General features: G+C 45.3%; 2 protein-coding genes across 8 annotated transcripts in view; one reads left to right on the forward strand and one right to left on the reverse strand.

The window, feature by feature from the left end:
* The window catches only part of col18a1a (collagen type XVIII alpha 1 chain a), a 59,719-nt gene extending 51,735 nt beyond the window's left edge, over window positions 1–7,984 (reverse strand). For both annotated transcript variants that reach the window (XM_089002549.1, XM_089002547.1), the window contains exons 1-2: window positions 7,833–7,984; window positions 7,659–7,735 (exon numbers count right to left, since the gene is read on the reverse strand). In XM_089002549.1, the coding sequence (XP_088858675.1) occupies window positions 7,659–7,735; window positions 7,833–7,837 (82 nt within the window). In that variant the 5' untranslated portion in view covers window positions 7,838–7,984. The remainder of the gene's footprint in view (window positions 1–7,658; window positions 7,736–7,832) is intronic.
* Window positions 7,985–11,778: 3,794 nt separating this feature from the next.
* obsl1b (obscurin like cytoskeletal adaptor 1b) overlaps window positions 11,779–23,966 on the forward strand; it is a 34,631-nt gene continuing 22,443 nt past the window's right edge. Inside the window, exons 1-18 of one of the 6 annotated variants that reach the window (XM_089002311.1) lie at window positions 11,779–12,092; window positions 13,367–14,463; window positions 14,828–15,097; window positions 15,258–15,518; window positions 15,606–15,917; window positions 15,994–16,260; window positions 16,351–16,626; window positions 16,728–17,003; window positions 17,169–17,444; window positions 17,659–17,934; window positions 18,176–18,457; window positions 18,569–18,997; window positions 19,089–19,163; window positions 19,804–21,003; window positions 21,305–21,562; window positions 22,408–22,683; window positions 23,235–23,507; window positions 23,630–23,905. In XM_089002311.1, the coding sequence (XP_088858437.1) occupies window positions 13,449–14,463; window positions 14,828–15,097; window positions 15,258–15,518; window positions 15,606–15,917; window positions 15,994–16,260; window positions 16,351–16,626; window positions 16,728–17,003; window positions 17,169–17,444; window positions 17,659–17,934; window positions 18,176–18,457; window positions 18,569–18,997; window positions 19,089–19,163; window positions 19,804–21,003; window positions 21,305–21,562; window positions 22,408–22,683; window positions 23,235–23,507; window positions 23,630–23,905 (6,298 nt within the window). In that variant the 5' untranslated portion in view covers window positions 11,779–12,092; window positions 13,367–13,448. The remainder of the gene's footprint in view (window positions 12,093–13,366; window positions 14,464–14,827; window positions 15,098–15,257; window positions 15,519–15,605; window positions 15,918–15,993; window positions 16,261–16,350; window positions 16,627–16,727; window positions 17,004–17,168; window positions 17,445–17,658; window positions 17,935–18,175; window positions 18,458–18,568; window positions 18,998–19,088; window positions 19,164–19,803; window positions 21,004–21,304; window positions 21,563–22,407; window positions 22,684–23,234; window positions 23,508–23,629; window positions 23,906–23,966) is intronic. The other 5 variants (XM_089002309.1, XM_089002314.1, XM_089002312.1 and 2 more) reach the window with 5 other exon arrangements.

The following is a 23,966-nucleotide window of genomic DNA, read 5'->3' on the forward strand; positions in this document are numbered from 1 at the left end:
TTCGACCGAACTTAGTGAACCCGCTGGGAAAGTCCGACGGCCCCACGCTGGGTCAACGTGGAAGCCGGCGGTTTCAAGACGTACGCAAACGGGCTTGATACACAACGCCCGGGCTTAAAAAGTAACCACCAATGTCAATATTGTGTCACGGGTCCAAGGTAAGAGGGTTCAAAGAGGCATTGGCGCTTCTTGAGACGTGGTAGAAGGTGCTCCACCCATGTGAACTTATAGGTATTCCTGCCCTCGGGCACTCCGAGACCTCATCATACTTTCAGAACACTACGCATGGAGGAATGTTAAGGGAGCCGGAGGCTAGGAATCTTTCAGAGTCGGCAGGAACATAATTGAAAGCAGAATTCTATGACGTTTCAAGGAGTCAAAGATTTGGATTTTCGAATGTGGTAACCAGCAGCGCTTGCCAAAGTCTCGCCGACGGTTGTGGGTCCCATCAGTTCTTTTCAGCGGAAGGGAGGTTTGGGTGAAGTGACGTGATCCAACATGTGGACTGAACGTGTGCTGACATTCTAGCAGTGACGGAGGGACGCAAATTACCAATATTAGGACTGGATCAAACAAAAATGATTTTGCGTTCAACTTTCACTTCACAAATGTGACCGGAATCAACAGAAGAATTGATTCTAAAAAGCCACAAAGCGATCAAAGGCACACTAAGTGCAACGTTTGAGCACAACAGATGCGATTTGACAGTGATGCTGTTGTTCTATTTTCCAGATTCGGGACAGGAAACAATTTGCGAGACAGCCACATGGCACAGTCAATCGGAGCTGTGAAACTGCAAGATTCTCTGTTTAAGGTTCACTTTCCATCTCGCAGACGGTAAGTGAAAGGGGGCTTCCCAAACCACCTCTTCTCGGAATGACATACTTTGCCCCAGGCAATGAATGCCTGCCGCAAATCTCTGACCGGACTGTACAATATGGCCTCATGGCTGACCCACGGCCCACCGCCTGGGCTCCCTCCCTCAATCCGGACTTCTCAATGGATGGCACCGTGCCACATGGCCCAAAGCAAGGACGGAGGGAATAGAGGGCGCCCTTTACTGTCTGTAACCTCACAATTTACGCAACAACGAGTTATGAGCAACTGAAGGATTCATTTGACCGAGGGGGGATTGACTCAGGACCACTCAGTGTCTCTTTTGTATCTGTTCAACATGTGAAACCGCAACATGAGAACCTAGACCACAATCGTCTGATAACTATAATTTGAATCGTAGTTGTTGGAGCAAGGAGACATCTACAATGGGGTGGATCAGGGGTCTCCAGGGCGGTACTGAGGCCCTCCTGATCCTCCAGCCTAACTTGTTGTCCTCTCGGATTGCTTGTCAGGCTGTTCCACACTTGAACGATTTCAATGGATCCCCCTCCACCAAATCCTAAACTACATCCTCCACTTGAGCCCCACAACTGATGAAGGACTCCTTGTCGCACTTGTCATAGGACCGGGCACCCAAGTTTGACAAGCATCCCTAGCATGCTAGCGATGATCCAAGTCTTAACTTCCGACAGCACCCTCCCCAAGGAGGAAAACTGGGAAAATCCCTTTTGTCACGAGAGCTCCAGACTTGATGGTAATCTGGCTGGCCCGTGGGATTCTCCTCAATTCACACCCCCCGCGGTGTGAGGGGTACGATAGGGCTGAACAAAAAAAGGGGCCTTACAAACGCAGCAACTCTTGAGGGACGGGTGAAAGAGCGGAATCCGCGGCCGCTTTGAAAGGCAGTCCCGCGAATCGGGGGAGTCAATAAGAAGATAAGACGACCAAGGAGGGATACAGAGTCTGAAGTTTGAGGCGGACAAAGGCATTCCAAGGAGGGGCCTCGTTGCAATGGTCCAGACGCTCTGTTTCAAAAACGTATGGATTGCTTCCATTGACTGAGGTTCACACTTGGAATACGAAACCTGCAAAATAAAAAGCTTAGGGGATGTCACTCCAAATCCCCCTGATTCGTTCCTAATAAGGAAAATCCGGTGACATTTTTCAAGACCGTGGAAAAGACTAAGTGGGAGGGTCTCCTGTTTCATTTCATGCATTCAAGGAGACCAGAAGACTCCCTCAGACTCCCTTCTTGCCTGACGTGCATAAAAATGCAGGTGTCACCAAGCGTCCGCCAAGGGCGATAAGTGAGGCTTTTGCCCCAAACACCAAAGAGGCGCCAAGAACTCACCAAGGAGTCAGTGCGCCATTAGCGCCTGAGACATTCGAAGGGTCTGCGCAAAGTGTGGGGCCGTACGGAACGTCCCCTCCCCCTCGCAACAAGAGTAGCAATTATGCTAGAACTCTTTATTTTGACATGACCAAACGGCCATTTTGACATGAGCCACAACACGACAGAAACTACTCATCTTGGCACTTATACTAATGGGACGATGTACAGTTCTCATTTTGTACCCATGACAACCAGTGATTTAAGTCAAAGCAAAAAATGCTTACGCAAAGTTTTCACTTCAGCAGCACTTCAGCACCAGGCTGCGGAACGCTACGTAAATGAGCCCCAGCCGTGGTTCATGGGAGGTCGCCGACTCCAGAGACTTGATTATTTGCATACAAGTAATTAAAAAGTCATGTCCCATGAGAGTTGTTTTTGCAAGATGTGTAAAATGGCGAAACTTCTGGGAAGACGAAAACAACTTGAGCCTTTCTCGAAATGTCTTCCATGTAGGTGGACTAATTTCAACAGTGTGTGTGTGTGCGCGTGCGTGCGTGGGCAGTAGTGTTTTTGAAACAACGCCATGTTTTTCAATATCCTGAACCGATTTGCAACAAAATCCAGATGGTTCAATCCAAGTCACCACAGCGGAATGTGTGCACAAAAACACATCCACCTCAAGGTAAACGACAACTAATGGATGTGGGTTGTGTTTGAAAGTTGCACTGATGTGTGGTCCTAGTTTATTTTATTTTTTTGACACGAGAGGTAAACAGTGACAGGGAGTCTTTCAGAAAACAATCGACAGCCTATAATGCAGTGGTTCTTAAACTTGGTTGGATCGAACCCTAGGGGTTCGGTGAGTCGGTCTCAGTGGTTCGGTGGATCCTGCGTCGCAGAGTCTAGTCTGCAGTTAGTGGGCACACTCATTGAAAGACGGGTTCTTGAATTGGATCAAGCGTATGGAAACGTTAATCCCTCATGTCAAGGTTGCGCAAATGTGGTGAGAACTGAGCCAATACGGGAGGCGCGGACCACTTGACACTTTGAATGACCCCCCCCCACCCCCCGCCCTTGGGTACCTCCCGTCCGAGCAACAAGTCCAAACTTGGCCACCAAGTCGCCGCTTGGTAGAGGCGACCTCCGAGACTGAAGAGGCTTAATGACCTTTCAAAACACACGCGCCGGAGACGGCGCCTCGGTGCCTGGGTGTGCGGCGCCTCAACAGGCCGTCCATCACGAATCAGGGCCTTGACTGAGCGGCAAATCATGGAATTAGATGTCACAAGGTTTGATCTGTGCCAAATGCTACCGATCTATGATACTTTGGCGCCGTTTCAAACAATAAATTTAACATGGCCCGCACCCTACCATGCTACCTGGCCTGCTCTTGTAAACATCGTCGTCATACAGTTCCTGTGACGAACAAAATGAATGACAACGTCTCCTTGGTTGCTAAGCAACTCGTACAGTCCTGAACACGGCGCTCAAAACATGTCTGGTTAACGCAAGGCAAATGTCACTGTCGACGAAGGCCGAAATTGTTTCTGGTTTAGAAAAGTGGACTCTCCTTGATGGGTAACGTTCGCTCAGAGATCAAGTCGGAGCGCTACGGTTGCTGATTTCGGGTCTTATAAAATCATTTTGTCTTCAAATATGCGGATTTGAAATTGTACTGGGTTACATGTTGACATTTTTAGATCTAGAAATGTTCATACTGTGGGACTTCGCGGCCATTTTGGACTTGATGGAGAATGTCAATGCTGCTGTTTGTTTGTTTCTTACTGCTATCCCATAGTTGACCAGCAGATGGCTGTGCTTTATTTTTCTTGACATTACGTTGGGTTGTTGTCACTTCCGGTTCAGATTTACTTTCCGCACTACTTTACGTTTCAATTTACTGAGAAGACGGCGAGAATGGACATGCTTTATCCCTGTACTAAACTGTTTAGCAAGGAAAAGATAAAAAGGATGAAGATCAAAAACTTCCATTTTGGACAGAAAGTGGGCAAAGTGTTCTACTGCGCTTCCATCAGTACAAAGAACCGGAGTCCTCTGTTTCGAATGGAAGCACAGAGAAAGTTTGATGTGGTTTTGTTTCGAGGCGTTTTCTGAGAAACGGAACCAAGTGGTAAACAAATGAAATTTGAGATTGTCTTTTTGGGGGAAATACCACTTGGAACTTTTCTTCCCATTGGCGTAAACTTTGATCTGCTACCGGAGGACCTAAACCGAACCGTGATTTTTAATGCATCTTATTCAGCCATGAAACGTCCCAGCGGGGTGTCCCCTTACAAGCGCTTCCCCCCTTTCCTCATCTTGGTCCCTCTTCAGGCAAAACCACCGCTGGGTGCATGTCAAAGATCACATGACAATAGGGATTCCTGACCCAGTCGGGGACTGGGAATGAATTCCATCCAAATTCCGTCATGTCGCACGAACTCAACACCAATGCCACCTGGGGCAGAATGGAAGAACTTTGCAACCCCCCACCCTCCCCACCGTAAACCCCACCCACAGCGAGTCATCCTTTGAATGGAACCACACAGGTGCATGAAGGATCTTTGGTATAATACGCATCACTTATGAATCAAGATCCTCTCAATGTTATCGACAACAAAACAGCTGGCCAGATTAAACACACGGATGGACCGCAGATCCGCGGCTTGGAATTGAAGCGAATTTACATCGGACAGGAGACCTCTTTTCGTCAATGGATGCTACAGCTTTGCGTTTGCTTTCAACATTTAGCTTGTAGCAGATGTGCATGTTTCACCATGACGTCCCTAATCCACTGGTGAAAAGGATGCTTTGATCGTTTTCTCTTACATCTAATACTCATTCATGAAACAAAGAGGGTACAGGAAGTGCTTAATATTGAAGGACTGTCTTTGTGTTGTCATAAATATTATTTGTTATTTAGTTTTTTTTTTAATAATTTTGACTTCAAGATGGCGCAGTGGCTGGCTGCCTCTACAGCAGCTCCTGTATTTTGTTTTTTTACTTCTTCCTTTCCTTTCCTCTTTCTTCCATTTTGACTTCAAGATGGAGCCTCGTGAGTGGCTGTATTTACAGCAGTCCCGTATTTTGTTTTTCTACTTCTTCCTTTCCTTTCCTGTTCCTTTTATAATTTTGCTGCTGCGAAATATCAATTTCTCCACTGCGAGACTAATCAAGGTCAATCCAATTCAATCCAGATCAATTTTTCAAGGTCAACAGAAGGTCCTTCATTCTACTTTTTGCTTCCTGGGACGTTTCAACGCAAGGCTTAGACGGCCGGCGGCTATCAGACAAGACCCGACAGGTAAGCAATTTGCGGCCATATTGAGTGCAAACTGGACTTTGGAGCATGCCGCGGGATCATATTTGAAGGAGGTGGGGGTGGGGGGGAGGGCATATACTTCTTCTGATAGCAAATCCAAAGAAAAAAAACTTCCCCTCCCCCACCCCCGAGGGTGCACAAATCGGATCAAGGCCAGAAATAAACACAACACCAAGTTAGCACAAACAACCCACATAAACAAGTAAGCGCAGTTACAGAGCCGAGTAGCGGACGCTAGCGTCTTTGTTTGAGTGTAATTTGGATGTTGCTGCAGGCGAGCTGATTCTTCTGTGACGTCAGTGCAAACAGAGCCAGGTGGTGAACGTGTCAGTTGATGAGATGGACGTAAAATGGAACAAAAAACAAGCAAAACAAGACAGCTTAAAAGGCTTTAAAGCGGAATTGGACTTCAGTCAACAGCAAACGGGCCGAGCAGAGCAGCTCTTCATTGAAACGAGCTTTTGTTGATTTGCAAATGAAGCATTCCATCCATCCATCATGAGACAAGTACTCACAACTATTCCCAAAAAATATATAATAAATCACAGCCAGTTTGACGCAAGCCACAACATGCAAGTAGCTCAAGGGTGTCAAAGTCATTTTTTTGCTGCGGGCCAAATTGGACTTACGGTTTCCTCCCAAGAAAGGTCGTTATGAATTTGGAGAAGCCATTAGAATGGTTCATCCCCTCCACATATAGCATCAAGAGCGCACATCAAATTGATGAATGACTAGTTTTCAAATCAGAAGTCAAGGATAATGACTGTTATTGTGGTTTAAATGGGACAATTTGAAATTTTAGCAAGCATTAAGGTGTTTCTTAAGTTTGATTTGCTTTCACGGGCCGAATAAAATGATGGGGCGGGCCAGATCGGGCCCCTGGGCCTTGAGTTGGATACAGGACACTGTGATATGTGGGATTAGCCACCTAACTGTGTAGAAAGAGAGCTAGAAAGCTAGCTAGCTCGATTGCTAACTAGCTCAAGCGCTAGCTAGCTCGATCGCTAGCTAGCTCAATCATTAGCATCTCTATTGCTAGCTAGTGCAATCGCTATCTAGCTCAATCACTAGTGAACTCAATCGCTAGCTAGCTCTTTATAATAATAATAATAATAAGAAGAAGAAGAAGAAGAAGAAGAAGAAGAAGAAGAAGAAGAAGAAGAAGAAGAAGAAGAAGAAGAAGAAGAAGAAGAAAAAGAAAAAGAAGAAAAAGAAGAAGAAGAAGAGAATACATTTAATTTACAAGCGCCTTTCTGAACACAAGGACACTTTACAGTTAAAAGAACAATACACAGAACACCAAAACCATAAATACAATGATAAATAATAAAATAGCTATTTAAACTACACCATGAATGCAATTGTAAACAGATGGGTACATTTGTTCGTGAGAATATTTCATCCCCTCCACATATTACATCTAGAGCGCACAACAAATGAATGCATAACAAGTTTTCAAATTTGAACTACAAAAATAATGACTTATTGTGGTTTTAAATGGGACAATTTGAAATGTTTGGGACTTTAGCAAGCATCATGGCATTTGACATGCTTGATTTGCTTTCGTGGACCAAATAAAATGATGGGGCGGGCCAGACAAGTCTTGACTTGGACACCTGTAATACGAGGGATTAGCCAACTAACTGAATGGAAAGAGAGCTTGCTAGCTTGATCGCTAGCTAGCTAGCTGGATCGCTAACTAGCTTAATCGCTAGCTAGCTAGCGCAATCGCTAGCTAGCTCAATAGATGAGTATGGAACTTCACTAGTTTTATTTCCTTTCGAGGGCCGAATAAAATGAGGTGGCGGGCAACATTTGGCCCGCAGGCCTTAACTTTGACACATTTAAATTACAATTGTTCATCCCCTCCACATAATACATCTAGGGCGGACAACAAATGAATGAATAACGAATTTTCAAATTTGAAGTAAAAAAATGACTTATTGTGGTTTTAAATGGAAGAATTTGAAATGTTGTTTGGGACTTTAGCAAGCATCATGGCACTTGACATGCGTGATTTGCTTTCACTGGGCGAATAAAATGATTTGATAGGGCAGATTCTGCCCCCGTGCTTTAACTTTGACACAGATGAAGTAGCTCATTGCGCGTTGGTAGGCATTTATCTACTTGTTGCACTGCTCAATTGTATTGACAAACTTTTCTTACCTGGCCATTGCGCTGCGACGCGACTTGCAAAAATCAAGAGGCAGCTCCACCAAAAACGCTCCAGTCCCGAGAAACACCTGCAAGAAAGCGGCAAGCTTGACATCAATACTATACACGAGGAAAGTGTAAACATGGCGATCATCCAGCAAAGCCGCAAAAGTTAATGGCGTGCACCTCATGGTCGCGTGTGTTGAGTTACAGCCGAGCCGAGAAGACGCCGGCCGCGTGGAGCTTTAGACGGTGCCCTGAACGTCTTGTCGCTGCCGGCCGGCGCAGCTCCTCCAGCTGATGCGCAACGAGCCACAAGTGACCTGGGGCGGGTGGGGGCGACGGGTGACCCGCTCGCAGGCCCCCACCCGGGACTTCCGCCAGGTCCTAGAGAGAAACTTTTTCCTGCGAGTTGTGTCTCGCATCCCGAGTCCTCCAGTTGACGGATGGAAGTGCAACTTTAAAAAAACGGTTCAAGATGAAGCAGTCAACCGATTCAACTCAGCACAGACGAAAATGCAAACGATGGAAATGCATATCTGTCAACCTTGGCTAATAGCTGCCCTTATAAATGATTACAATTCCCCGGATAAAAGTTGTAGTACACCGTACATTATTTAAAATGAGACGCTAAAACAATCGGAATTGCATTTTACCGCACATGCGCACATGATGCTTTCATAATCGACCGTACGCAGCGATAAAAAATATATACATGTGATCGAGTATTACTTTTGCTCCCCTTATTAATGATTACAATTCCCCTTATTGAAGGACAACCAACACCATTTTTTTGTTTCCTAACTGACATCAGAAAAACGTTTTATAGCATCTAAAATACCCAAAACATGCAGGCTGATATTTTTAGTCAAATGCAAAACTAATAAAAATGACTGAAAGTGTCCCAAAACTACTACAAAATTACCTCAGAAAGTTTCAGAAGGTCCCGCCCCTGTTCGTGATGTCACAACAGGACGTCTTGCCTTTCTCGAGAATCAAAGCAATGGCTTCAGATTTGGAGCAGATGCTTTCTTGTTACTCAACCAGTTATGAATATGATTCAAATAGTTCTGAAGAGGAAAGCATAAATGTTTGCAATCGATTAAACAAGTCCTTCTGTCTCATTTTGAGGCGTCTGGACTCCAATGTAGCGCCCAGAAAATGCACAAGATGGCGCCCAAGCTCCGTTGGAAATGGGCCGATTTGTCTGCTGGGAATTTGTGTCAACTAGTATCAAATAGTAGTCTTGGTGCAACATACAACGATTCACCATGGCGTTATTTGTTTTTTCCTTCTAATTTCGCCATCAAACCGGACCAACACAAAGTTTTCAGACCAAACAAAGTACCCAAAATGCATTGTGTGTCGCTTTCTCGTTCAGGGGCATTCCAGACGTGACGTCACGTCAGGCATCGTCATCAACTCGAAAACAGGACTTCCTGAATATTCAGCGTGAGTCTTAAAACGTACAATTTAGCTATATGCGGTCGAATCTTTGTAAAATACACTCAGTAGAAGTCATTTGAAGTGATTTTACAAATTATGGACACAACTTGTCCGATGGCGTCGGTTGTCCTTTAACTACGTAATGAAACCAAAATGGCAGCTTCCGCTTCAAAATGGACAACGGTTGAGCGTGGCTCCTTTTTGAGGCATAGACACAACTGGAAAAAAACTGATCGTTGTGCTTGAAGTAACCATAATCTCCATGCCTTAATCCAAAACAAAAAAAAAAAAATAAAAAATAAAAAAATCCAAAAGGGCGCTTCAAATCAAAATGGCTGACTTCCCATTCGACTTTGGGAATTTGGATCCTTCACACTTTCTCCTGCTTCCTGTTACATGTCAGCTTCATCTAATTTGACGTCTTTAGATAAAATTGGGTGTCAAAGTATCAAATTTGATCTTTCTCTGGAACACTGTTCAGTAAATATGTTTGTTTTGAGAACACGATGTCAACAGGATACAAAAGGTTGCAATAATGGTTGAGCTTCTCAAACGATACAAAAGATTGCAATAATGGTTGAGTTGATCAAACAAACAACAACAAAAAAACACCAATTTTTAAAAAGCCTTTGCATTTCTAATTTTTAATGTGGAAATTGTTCAGAAATAAAAATCTATATCACGATGTACAGCAAACAAAAGTAGCTTTGAATCGGGAATTTACTACAAAGCAGAGAATAATGGTCAAGTTTTAGGACCGGTAGCTTTTTTTTCCCCATTGTGCGCTTACGCTAAGTGGCCACCAGAGGGTATTGTTTCTTAGTATTATCGCGATCAGAGTAGTTGAGGGGCGGGGCGAAACCTGCGGCGTCGCCTTTGCTTTTTCCAAATGGAATTGAGGGAGCCCCGGAAATAATTCGTTGCAAACTAAATACAACCGATCAATGTGGATTAGCCCAAATTGACAGAAACAAAACAGAGATGGGGGGGGGGGGGCAAAAGAAGGGGAGTACCTGTATACATTTAAACAGGCAAACACCAAGAGACACACCCATAAATGAACAACCTTGCTTAAGATTCAATCGCCTTGTACACATTCTATCCTGTGGCTACGTCCCTTCAACTCCGTTCTTGTCTGCCATGTCTGAACATGTCTCGGTCCCTCAGATTGACTGCTTGGTTCACATTCCAGGGTCACGGGGAGGAAAAGGTTAAAAAAAAAAACGTCTGGCAAAGCGACACACAACAGAGAGTAGGGTGGGGCTATTCAAAATGGGGTCCCCTGTCGCCTTTGGAAGTCTGTGAACTCTTGATTTGGGGTTGGTAGAATTATTTTCAGTCCGTGTTTGACTGCGATGGACGACTGAAATTGCAATCTGGGACGTCTGTGTAAACTCTCAGTCGTACAGGAGTGGTCCATCGATGAAAAGGTTTCTTCAGCCGTCCCCAAAGAAGTCTGGGGACGGATTGGAGAAGCCGCATTTTCGCAAATCAGCCCGTGTTTGCGTTGTTAGCGAAAGCGGCACATGTTAGCTAGTCCATCCATTCTCCCACCCAATTCTCCTCACATGGGTCAAAGCAGAGCATAAAATCAGCCCTGCGTATTACACACATTCAAAACAAAACACCCTTTGGTAAGCATCAGAAAATATCGTAGCGCATTCATGTTTAGCGAACCTTGATATTTCTCCTCTAGCGCAAAGTACGTATTTCATAACCGGGCTGCGTGTCTCTGAGTTATCTCGGATTACTTCCAACAGCTGAAATCAGGCAGGAGGTTGTGTGGAGCCACCAAACAGCTGAAGGGACCCAGCAGCCAACAAAAGCCAAAAAACACGCTCGCTCCATCGAGCAGGTCGGCCGGCGAGGCAAAATGGAACGGCAGCAACATCTAATGCACGGCGCTGTGATTGGGGTTTATTTATGGGGTGGACTGCTTCAAAAAATATATTCTATCTTTGATTTCATCTTAAGAAAATAACAAATCCGCATCCTGCAAGGAGTCTACAGTCACATTAGGCCCTGCCTCTACAAAAATATCAATACAGTGAGCACAAACTGCTTAATTTTTGACTGAAAGGGTTTTTCAACCTTTATTTTTATTTCTTGCATCTTTCCTTCAACCAGCAGATTCTACCTTCTAAATTCAGTTTACGAGTGAAGCTAAAGAACATCCCAGAAGAAACCGCCAAAGCCCAAACGCGCCACATCTGTCATCTCTGTCTCACGGTTCCATCAAAATTTGTGCCGCAGTCTTAATAGCTCAGATCTGTGCTTGTCGCTACAATCCCAGCCAGACTTCCCTCTTCTTCTTGTTCATCAGTTTTTTTGCATATTCTAGTTGCAGCTTCTGTACTTTTAGTTCATGAAGTCAAATTAGGATACATTTTCTCCTGAGGTTATTTTCTGACGTTTGGTGTTAGCTTACGGTTAGCTTACGGTTCTACTTGCACTTACTTGTATGCTAACAAATTGTCAACTTGAAACTGTAGTTGAGGTAGAAGTAAACTACCGGAAGGTTCCTCTTATGTATTTTTAATACAAAGCCTCACGTAAGCTAAGCAGTCTTGCATGCACCGATCGCTGGTGCTATCTTTAGCCCCCACTGGCAAGTGAATGGAAGTGCCTTACTTATCTCCCCTAGCTGTCATCGAGGTTGCCAGTACTTTTAGGGGACAGCAGCAGCTGCAAAAGCATTTAACGGTATCCCGCGAACAATGGCACTCGGAGTGTCCGAGGGCTGAACGCCGCAGAGATCGGGGGCAGGGGAGGGCGGCCGTTTTCAATCAAAGACCACAGAGGAGCCTGGTGTTGGATCGAATTAAAAGGATGGCTTCAAACATGAACAGGAATAGAACGGCCCGGGTTTGGAGGAAAACATGAATTTGAAGTGGACTCGAGACGTTGCCTTGACGAGACCCGCGCTACCGCTTTTTGCCGCAAAGACTGGTCGCGACTGTGGAATGTTTGTTGACGGTCATCACTGGCGACTGAAGCGAGGTAGGTCATCTGAGGGGTTCACGGCACAGGGGGCAGGGGTCATTTCAATTAAATCAGATATGTCAACCTCCCTTTTAACGGCCGGTGGGAATATTCATGATGCTTCCAAAGTTCAAACTGTGACATTTTGTTCCGGAGATCTCGCACTAGTCTACAATGTTACGTTTGACGTTTAACTTCAAGTCCTGGAGGGTCCTGGGTTTCGTTACTATGGTGGCAATGTAACTCAAACTGACTCTAGCTAGGCTAATCTAGCGGCATGAGAGTCATGGGTCCTTCCGACTTTTATGATGATCCTTTGATGACGTTCTACCAAATTTCAGATAGACTTATTCGCCTGCTTTGTAACGTTAGATTTGTACACCTGCATTTTATTGACCTCTATCTGACTGTCTCCCGCTACTGAGTAAAGTCGGGATACTCCCATTGCAGACCCCTTAAAATATGCAAATCCTCAACCGTTGATCCGCCCGAATGATCGCAACAGCAATTCTAACCATGTACCAGTGGAATTTCCTAACCATGTTGACGACGAAGGTCTTGACGGAGGCCAGGCATATTTTGATTATGAGGTCTCTTGGGTGGGCACACTGCAAAAGTCTCCACGTGTTTTTGTGAGCCCGTGTGTTTCAGAAGCTTCTTTGCGACACCTGACAAACACCCGCATACTCTCACTCTCTCTCTCTCTCTCTCTCTCTCTCTCTCTCTCTCTCTCTCTCTCTCTCTCTCTCTCTCTCTCTCTCTCTCTCTCTCTCTCTCGCAGCTGTTTACGTAGGTTGAACTATATTAAGCTCTTTCCCAGTGAAATACAGCACCAGCTGTACTCGCCGCGTGTTGTGGCTGCCTTTGCAGTTGGAGCGCCCACCCCCCAGCAACCCGCCAATCACACCGCCGTTTTCTGTCATGCAGACAGCTCTAATTTAATTAAGCCTAATCGTCATACCATACGTTTGCGCTCAAGCATGCATATCACATCGGATCAATAGATCATGTAAAACTGATTTTAATGGGATCTTCAAGCATTCCATAGATCACACTACGTCTGTGTAAGCTCTCAGTCGTACAGGAGTGGTCCATCGATGAAAAGGTTTCTTTAGCCGTCATCTGTACTTCTTTGAAGGTGTCGGACGGATAAGAAGCGAAACGTCCGACACCTTCAAAGAAGTACAAATGACGGCTGAAGAAACCTTTTCATCCATAGATTACACTGACTCCCCAACAAAGTTCATATTTTGTTTGAACTAAAATGATATTTTGTTTGGTTTCATTTGTAGAAATTACCTTTGAAAATCGGACCCAGTGAATAATTCTCACGTTTAGGACTGCTAGAGGCAAAGCAAGACCAACGGGTCAAAGATGGATGTATTCGGTGGCGCGCCGCGCTTCTTGGCCTATCCCAGGCCCGTCGGTGTACAGAGTGGGACTGATGCGGTCCTGAAGTGTCAGATTGGTGGCGATCCAAGGCCAGCGGTCATATGGGAGAGGAACAATGAGAAGATTGACCCGCAAGGACGATACCGCGTCTTTGAGGACGGCAACATTTACAATCTGATCATAACCGCCGTGACGATGGAGGACAGCGGTCAGTATATGTGCAAAGCAAAGAACAGCATCGGCGAAACGTACGCAGCTGCCACCCTGAAGGTAGAAGGAGAGGCTCAAGAACTGGAGTTAAGAGAGGAGAACAAACCGCGATTCCTGATCAAACCTCTATCCACCCGAGCGGGTCGTGGAGAAGACGCCGTATTCTCCTGTAAGCTCTGGGGAAGTCCACGGCCAGAGGTGAGCTGGGAAAAGGATGGCAAAAAGCTCAGCGAAATATTCGAAAGCACTCATTTTAGCGTGAGTTACCAAGACGGGGGGTGGTTCCAGTTGAAGATTTTTAAAACTCGTGCACCGGACGGCGGCGTGTACACGTGTAAGGCGAGGAATGAGTTTGGAGAAGCGCTCGCGGGAGCCGTGTTGCTTGTGGACGCTGGCCCCGGACACGAGGACGAGGCAAACCGCAACGGCTACAACAACGCAAACAGAAAATCTCACCAAGGCAAACAGAGGATCAGCAGGCAGATGCCCAATCAGCACAAAGACCAGATGACGACCAAGTCGACCAGAGTGAAAATGTTTGCGGTGACGGAGGGCAAGCATGCGAAATTCCGATGCTTTGTGACAGGAAAGCCCAAACCGGAAATTATTTGGAGAAAAGATGGAAGACTGATACTGTCTGGAAGGCGATATTTGTTGTACGAGGATCGAGAAGGATACTTTACCCTCAAGGTTTTGTACTGCAAGCAGAAGGACAACGGGGTCTATGTGTGTGCCGCATCAAACACAGCAGGCCAAACCCTCAGCGCCGTACACCTGTCAGTCAAGGGTAAGTTTGTCCGAATGAGGAGCTAAGTGACCACAGCAGAAATCAAGCGAGTCAAGCCATTTCATGACCTGGCTGAACCAAGTAGTACGTGAAGTCTTGCATGGTCACGGGTATTTCAACTTTCAGCTTCTCATTGACATGAAAATTTAAGGGTGGCGTGTGACTTACTGTCACTCAGAATCCATTGAAAAGAACATACTGTGCAGTTTTTTTAAATACAACTGCCCCAGTGTTAGTGGTTTTGATTCATTTCCCATCCAGCACAATGTGGCAATGACCTTCCAGTTCCTCATGAAAATAACGAAGATCATTGTGTTCTTATTGTGTTCACACAAACCGGTACCCACTTTTTTTCTGGTGCCAGAACCACCTGTGCGGTTCAAGCAGCCGCTCATCGATCTGGAGGTATGGGAGCGGGACTTAGCTGTTCTAGAGTGTGAAGTCCCAGAGGACTCTGTCCCTATCACATGGTACCTGGAGGATCGACGACTCCAACCAGGAGCCAAATATGGAATGGAGGAGTGGGGGACGAAGCGCAGACTTACAATCCGTGACATTGGTGTTGATGATGACGGGATTTACCTGTGTGAAATGCCAGATGGCGGACGAAGCATCGCTGAGGTGGCAGTGAAAGGTAAGCTACGATCAGTTGACATGGAGAACCGAACACCAACGGCAGGTAAATATTGTTGCTTGCAATCCGTTGTGGTTCCACTTCAATTTGGTCTCTGGGTCTTGCATTTTTTTGGTTTGTCGTCATCTGCCGTTGATTTTCACCCACTGTCTATCTCTAGGCCCAATTATGCGAAAGCTTCCAAGGAAAGTGGATGTTTTGGAAGGTGAAAATGCTGCCTTTTGTGTTGAAGTGGAAAAAGAAGAGATGGACATACACTGGTATAAAGATGGCGTGGAGCTGCGTGAAACTCATCAGACCATCCTGAAGTCTTTTGGTCGGACTCATATTCTAGTTTTTGTCAATACCATGCCCCAAGACTCTGGCTTTGTGACTTTCTTTGTGGGGCGATCCAAGACTTCCTCTCAGCTCAGAGTCAAGGGTAGGGTCCAGTAAATGACAATGTCACGATACAGAAGGAAGGATTGTCAAAATGTTGTCATCATTTGTGCCATAAATCTGCTTTCAGCGGCCAGACATTGTCCTCCGAGTGTCCCAGTGGGAGTGCAGATCAACACAGAGCGGGCAAACGCAGCACTTCTGTCATGGACTCCAGCACAGGACTCACGCAAGAACCCTCCCTCTGGTTATGTACTGGAGCGACAGGAAGTGGGTACGGGCTCACAAGAGTGGCTACAGTGCCTGACCACCGACTCGGCTACCTCGGTGGAGATCCTTGGCGATAGCGTGCCATGTGAGGCCGATTATCGGTTCCGTATTTGTAGTGTCAATAAATACGGGAAGAGCAACAATGTGGAGTTCCCTCGAGCAGTGCATTTGGGTATGTTAGGTTCATCAATGGATTCATGTCACAAGTGATCACTTCTGATCTTACGTGTGTTTATTTTGCATTCCAGTTCCGGTAGCCAGGATACAAACCCCCTTACAGGATGCACTGGTTCCAGAAGGACAAGATGCAATTTTCACTATTGAACTATCCGCATCAGTCATCGGCTCGTGGTTCTTAAATGGCACGCAGCTTCAGGATGATGAGCGTTTTTCCATGCGTCGCTCGAGGACACACCAGTCTCTTCGAATCCAAGGAGTTCGAGACACCGAAAATGGAGCCGAAATAACTTTTATTGCGTACGGTATACGGGATTCAGCTGCCTTGTACATTCAAGGTGAGTGTGTCTAAAGCGATGTAAATGACTGACGGTGGTCAGATGACTGGACAAAAATGCATACCATGGATTTTTCTTTTAAACCAACAGCGCCTCTGGCCAAGTTTTCACTGATGTCAGAAATGGATCGAAACAAATTTGTCGAAATTGGGAACCCCATCGTACTGTATTGCGAGCTCTCAGACCCCGCCGCTCCGGTACACTGGTACAAGAACGGGGTAGAATTACAGACAACGGAGGGTCTTAACATCCAGTCAGAGGGCACCATGAGGAGGATCGTCATCCAGTCGGCAGAGTTCTCACATTCAGGAGTGTATTGCTGCGACGCCATTGACGATGTCATCCGGTTCAATGTGGAAGTCGAGGGTAAGTAAGTTCGTCCTGTCAAGCAGTGGTCTTGCATCGTTTTTGCCATATGACTTATTTTTCTGCATTTTTATGAATGGCACATATTCAAATGTCCATAGCCCCGTCTGTGAGATTTTCAGCAATTCCTGAAGCGGCGAGGAACAAAACCATCCACGCAGGCTCCCAAATTCTTTTACGCTGCGAGCTATCAGAGCACAATGCTCAGGTGTACTGGTACAAAGACGGCTCAAAGCTCTTTCCTCACAACGGACTCAATATTCAAGTAGATGGATTGGTGAGGAAGTTGGTTATCCCTTCGGCCGACTTTTACCATTCAGGGTTATACTGCTGCAAGACAAAGGGGGACACCGTCACATTCAATGTCAATATCGAAGGTGATTATGATTTTGCAACATGGAGATGTACTTGTTGCACTGACCATTACTTTTACTCAGTTTGACAATGTAATTGACTACCATGACAGTGGTCAGACTCAACGTATGTATCAAAGACCTTTAAAGTTGTCTCAATTGACAGTAGCTGTTAAACTGTATCTGTAGCTCCACCGGTGATGTTCTGTCCGCTCCCTGAAGAAATGAGGACCAAATTGATTGAGGCAGGGGGACACGTTGTACTGCGTTGCATGGTTTCTGATCCCGAGGCCCCAGTTTGCTGGTACAAGGATGGAACGCAGCTTGTTTCGACCTCAGAGCTGGAAATGCAGTTGGACGGAACCACAAGGACTTTAGTTGTTCGGGGTGCAGAGATGCACCACTCTGGTGTGTATCAATGTAGAACAAAGGATGACACCATGGACTTTCAAGTTGAGATAAAAGGTGACTTTTTGTGTTCTGTCTCATCCCCCAAAAAAGGCCTTGCATCTCTTTGAGTTGCTATTAATAACCTCTGCTTCAACTTAATGTCGTTTGGATTAGAACTTCTGATTTTCATTTCACTATAACCATGAAACCAAAGTCTCCAAAGCTAATCAAAATTCCAAGTGATCATTTTTGAAGGTATTTAATCACCGTTGTGAATTTCCAATGCTAGCTAAACCGACGAAGTCCGCCACTCACCTTGACGTTAAGAGAGCCAAGTCCTTTGAAATGGGCGAACCTTTGGTGCTGGAATGTGAGGTGGCAGACTCCATGTTGCCTGCACAGTGGTATAAAGATGGCGTGAAGCTCTTTCCGCACAAAGGGCAGGACATACAGAGCAACGGGACATTGAGGCGACTCGTTGTCCCTTCTGCTGAGTCGGTGCACGAGGGCCAATACCACTGCCAAACGTCAGATGGGACCGTAGTCTTCACTGTGGGTATGAGAGGTGATTATGCATTGATCGACTCAAGCAACTTACTAATATCCGATTTGTCACTCGAGTCAAATGGTGTTTTGATGGTCTTGCAACAGTTTCTTGAGGCTTTGTCAAAATAATCAATACTCCCTTTGACTTTCTCCTTGATCAAACGTATAACCGTCTAGGGAAAAGTGTTAACCCCTTCTCTCAATCACAGTATGGAAATGTACAGTTTTTACACAATTATGATTTGAGTCATCACCTTTAGCGCCGTTGCCAGCCTCGCCCAAGTTTGTGGAGAATCAATCACTCGAGGGTCCCACCTCCTTGGAACTGCCATGTCGAATTTCGGACTCTGCGATTCATGACCCACGCCAGGCCGAGGGGTCACTGCAGAAGGCGAAAGCCGCCGTATCAACTTCAGAACAAAAGTTTATCCTAGAAGCTATCAAGAAGACACTTGTGATTGAACCAAGTCATCCATCCAACTCTGGAGCATACTACTGTGCAACAGCGGATGATGTTGCTGCATTAGTTGTCAGCACTCAAGGTGATTGCTTGTTTCTGTAATATGTGTTTTTGACTTATGTTAAAGCCAGTATACGATGTCTTTTACTCAAAACATTTGTTCTAATGCTTCATCTCCAATGACTATCCGTAGTGCCGGCTGAGACATGTGGTCCAGATGTTGCGAGGGACAAATCTGCCGACGAGCGCTGCCCGATTGTGCAACAATTTGAAATTTCAGACCCCATTGCCAAAGCTTGTTGGTACAAAGACGGAACTCCATTCTACCCCAAAATGGAAACTCTTGTTGAATCTGAAAGCAGCATCCAGACCGGTCCAATTCCAAAAATGGAAACTCTTGTTGTACCTGAAACAAGCCCGCTGGCCTGTCCGATTCCAAAAATGGAAACTCTTGTACCTGAAAGCAGCAGCCAGGCCTGCCAATTTCCAAAAACGGAAACTCTTGTTGAACCTGAGAGCGGCATCCAAGTCTCCCCACTTCCACCGACGCTAGTCACAGCTGCTGTTTCCAGTTCTAACTGCCTAACATCTGACGACAGGCAGTTAACTGTTGACATCAAAGGTGTTGTCCTACCACATTATTATTGAACTTTTATTTCATGTCGGTAGATATGACCACGCTCATTGTTTTCTCTTTGGCTCTGTCAAAACAGCACGGCAGTGTCACCATGCTGGTGAGATTACTGCGGTTTCCGATGCATCTGCCCAAATCACTGCGGATGTTCAAGGTGATTTTATACATTTCAACATCAGTCATCTGTTTTGTTTTAACGCAGCCGATACCATGCCACTAACAGTGGTGGTGTTTTACTTTTGGCTCTATCATCCGAGTCATCCGCCCGTTTTTTTGGCACTTCAGGTTGCTTTTTTTTTTTTTTTGCCATCTTGTCCTCTCTAGTGCATTGTTTTCTGGAATTGGTATTCTTGAAAACAATGTGCGGGTCTTTATTTTACTTGAAAACTCCCTCCAAACTAACCGATGTGTTGTTTGTCACTCCATTTTCCACGGTAACAGAAACTGCGCTTCACCTACCACTTATGGCTTTTTCAGCTCATTCCATGTTTCATTAAACATCACCAGATCCTCCAAACCTTTGCCCCGTTGCAATGACAAGAAACTCTTATGAAAGTGACACAATGAGCATCTTACAAAAAAAAATACCAAGGTAATTCTTGAAATTTAGTTTGCGATTGTTTTGTCGGGTATTTTTGAGAGTTGAATTTCAGACCAAATCTGGTCGACCATCTTGTTTGTCTTTGCAATGGATGACCACATAACTCCATCCTAACCCACAACGATGTCAATGAAATTCTGTTTTGAGAGGAAACGTTGAGATCGACAACCACTGAAAACATTTCTGCTTGTAGCCGAACTCCTAAGAGTTTCCTCCCAACCGGAGAAGATCAACTCGACGGATGCCGATGGCATTCCCTCAAAGCACAAGTATGGCAGCTCTGGTGGCGAGAGCAGAGATTCTCGGACACACGGATCACATTCCATGCACAAGGGTGTTCAACGGTCGACGAATCAATATGTGACGGAAGGGATTTTCACAAAAGACAATGAGAAAAAGAGTCAGGAAAAAATACGGACTGTCAAATCTCTGCCCGACTGCAACCCAATCAAGCCGTCAATCATAAAGCTTAAGCCATGTTCTCAGACGACACATTTTACACAATCCCTAAGTGAGGAATCAATTGACCATAGACAGAAGACCGAAGAGCCCAAAGCTTCTAAACAATTTATGACTTCCTTGCAGACAGCGGTCCTTGTAGAGGTTTGTAATTCTCGTCAGAGAGCTAATGTTGAATCAGAAGAATCTTATCTGAAGAATGTATCTGTCAAACTCGAAGAGCGATACGGCTTAGCGCCCACTTCTGTGCCGTTAGACCTTAATAACCCCCAAAAGACATTTGCCCCCCAGGCTAAGTGCTCTACGAATCAAACAGAGGTTGTGTCAGCCCAATTAGACAGATGCGCTGACTCTGTAGGCGGTTCCCATAAAAAAAAGCCTTTTAGGGCACTGCAGTCTACAAAACTCTGGGTAGAGGAACCCCATGATTCCACAGAGACTTCAGACGTCCTGACCAATAACCTCATCCAGATAAAACCACTCATTTCAGACAGGCACGGTATTTCCGGACAGCTCGCAAACTGCAAATCAGAGGACACGTTGACTCTCTCCTCGGCAAAGACAGACACTGATCAAACTATACCTTTTTCATCGATGGAGCTGAATGACCCTCAACATCTGAAAACGGTCGAGACAAAAGAATATTCACTTGTCCACGCTGCACTCGTTGGACCAAATGGTGCCCGTCAAACAGAATCGCCTGCACCTACCCAACAATATCAGATCATACTGGAAACATCTGTCCTGACAGCGCATCCCCACAATGCAGAGGCTCCAAAGGACTTGGCGCACGACACACTAAACTCTGGGCAAGGATCATCATTGCAGTTTTCAGGTTCAGCCTGTTTGGAGCAGACGAGTGTCCAATCAGAAGAGAGCTATCCGTCACATGACACTCACAGCAATGTTACTGCAAATAAGGTGGCTGTTGAAGGTGATTTCAATGGTTTGCATGAACTACACCAAGAGCGCGATGAGATGTTTTGTAGGGATGACTGGCATTTTGGATTCTGTATTGAAGTAATACTAAGATAACATATATACTAAGATTGGGTAATGTACATTGGGACTGCCAGTTGCTGAAAGATCAATCATAAGTACACCTTGTAAAGGCCTTTGCAAGCCTATGATTTGTTTTCTTTCTTTCTAGATGGTGTTGATGTGCTCCACTATTTTCTTGAATCACTTATAGCGATACCTTTGTTTCCCCTCAATGTACTTCAAAACACCCTCAGCCTCGCCGGTGACAATTTCAACACTGTGTCACACTGAGAGAATCGAGTCTGCCAAAGTGGATGAACCTGTAGCCCTCCCTGTCGCGCTACCGTGTGAGCCATCAACTGCAAATGAGGTCGTCCCTCGGCACGATGATGGAGTAGAACGACACAAAGAGACCAGCCAATACCCGATGGCGGAGGGTTCCCTCAGAGAAGCGGCTGTGAGTTCGACGGTGCTGTCTGATGCGGGCATTCACAGCTGTCAGGATGTTCAAGGTGACAAGCAGTTTCTGACAGGATAGACTGTACAAATGCAATAGTTTGTCTTGATGAAGCACTTAATAACTGACCAAGTGCTTGAATGAGTTTTCCTGTACTTTCTCCGGGCCCCGAGAACTTGTACTTCTTCCTTTGTTTTCCCTTCGGCGTTTTAACCACAAACCATACCGTAAAACCTTATGATATTCTTGGTCCATGAGGATAAAAAAAAAGATTAGGTAGTCACCTTCGGCCGGATGGACTGCCCCAAAGTCACAAGGAGCATATCCCACAGCAGTGCCTTGATCCGTGTCTTGAATGAGCGTGCCAACTAACAAACATCTTTCATGATATCAACAAAAAAATTGTGTACTCATATCTTGCGCTCACACACAATTGGATAACGTTTAATGCACGTCTTTTTACTTTTGCCTGTAATACATGAATTAGTGCCGATGATTAACCCTAAAACACAAATTACTCTCTGACCTCTTTCATATATCGGCCGCGGACAACTCAAACTCAGTTCAGAGAAAATTAGATACAATGTGGCAATTGTTGAATGGGATTTTTATATCCGTCGCGATAAATCTTCATTGATTATATTCTGTAGATTTTGTATCACTAACCAATCAACCAAACAACATATACAGCATGTCAACCCAAACAGCTTTTTTACTGATCATTTGAACCTTGGAAGAGGTCATTGCAAGCAGTCTTACAGAACGACCATGATTGTGCTCGTATTTATTGGTTGCACTTTGCTAATGGTCAAGAGAATACGTCTGGGACTGAGATTGTATTTTCAGATACTTGACTCCTGGGTTTTCAAAACTAATGGATTTTTGCGTTCCATCCTCTAGTTCCACCTCCGACATTATCAGCCATAAAAGAGGCTGAACAAAAACAGTCAATCACGGAAGACTGTCCCATTGCCCTCCAGTGTGCTTTGTCGGATGTCAATGGAAAAGTCACGTGGTGCAAAGACGGGACAAGGCTCCGACCAAAAACCGGAATTGACATCCTGTCAAAGGGTCATTTGCAAAGTCTAGTCATTCCGTGTACCCAGATGGCTCATTCAGCCATAAACCCTTGTGAGTCAAAGGATGATGATGTCCGGTTCACTGCGGAAGTCAAAGGTGACGCCCATGCAAAGTCTTAGCTCGTTCTGCACTGCCAACTTAGTGGAACAGCGACTGTTCTATATTTCCAACACAACTCATAAAAAGCTGTTCATCCATTCCCAACGTCTGTGTAAGCTCTCAGTCGTACAGGAGTGGTCCATCGATGAAAAAGTTTCTTCAGCCGTCATCTGTACTTCTTTGTCCGACACCTTCAAAGAAGTACAGATGACGGCTGAAGAAACCTTTTCATCGATCCATTCCAAACATTTCCTCATTGCTATTTTCCACGATTGACCAAAATCTGACCTCTTAACTTTGAGTCAGACATGTTTTGTCCACAAAGGGGCAAATGATAGACAATCATCTTAAAACTGAATTTCAGACACCTCTACAATGGCAGAGGACTGTTTTTAAAAATCCTGTGAAGTGATCCATCTTTCTTACGATCATTCTTTTACTTATTTGTCCACCTCGGTCAACTCTTGATGATGGGGTACTGAACACATCTATCTGAATACACATATTAAGACTTTTGTTGTTGTTGTTGCAATATCTTAAACATATAGCATACCCCGCAAAGTTCTCAGACCGTCGAGAGACAGACGGCAAAAAGATGGTCCAAGAGGGCTGTGCCATTGTCCTCGGATGTGAATTGTCTCGAGATTCGCCCGTTGACTTGCACAAAGATGGGCTCAAAGTACACCAACAGAAAAATATGGAGATTAAAACGGAAGGTCGAAGAAGAACACTGGTCATCCCTATGGCCCAAACCGCACAGGGCGGCACGTATGAATGTGCAACAGCCCATGACACAGTCGCATTAAAAGTGGATATAAAAGGTGATCCATTCATTCCTGTCATCTTCTTTTTATTTGCCGCCATTTTATCATGGTTGTCTTCCGTAGTTTTACGTGCGTCAACGCTTGCGTATTCAAAACCGACACTGTTCTTTTACTCTTAGGCCAAGTGCCACATATTATGCCCGTTGCGCAGTCGGAGAAACGCCGGACGATTGCGGCGGGTTCTCCAATCATTCTCAAGTGTGAAGTATCAGACCCAGTTGCTCAGGTCTCCTGGTTTAAAGATGAGACTGACGTCTTTTGCAAAACCGGCCTTGACATGAAAAGAGACGGTTGCCTCAGAAAATTAATCATTCACTCCGCCAAAGTGTCGGACTCGGGCCTCTACGGCTGTAAACTGGCTGATGATGTTGTCACGTTCCATGTGGACATCCAAGGTGGGATTTTTTTTGTCTCTGAGGAGCATCGAATGAGGACTAAAGTGTTAATTTCATTGGC

The sequence above is a fragment of the Hippocampus bargibanti genome, linkage group LG08 (assembly GCF_051943395.1).
Source record: "Hippocampus bargibanti isolate YZ-2025 linkage group LG08, ASM5194339v1, whole genome shotgun sequence".
Taxonomy (NCBI): domain Eukaryota; kingdom Metazoa; phylum Chordata; class Actinopteri; order Syngnathiformes; family Syngnathidae; genus Hippocampus; species Hippocampus bargibanti.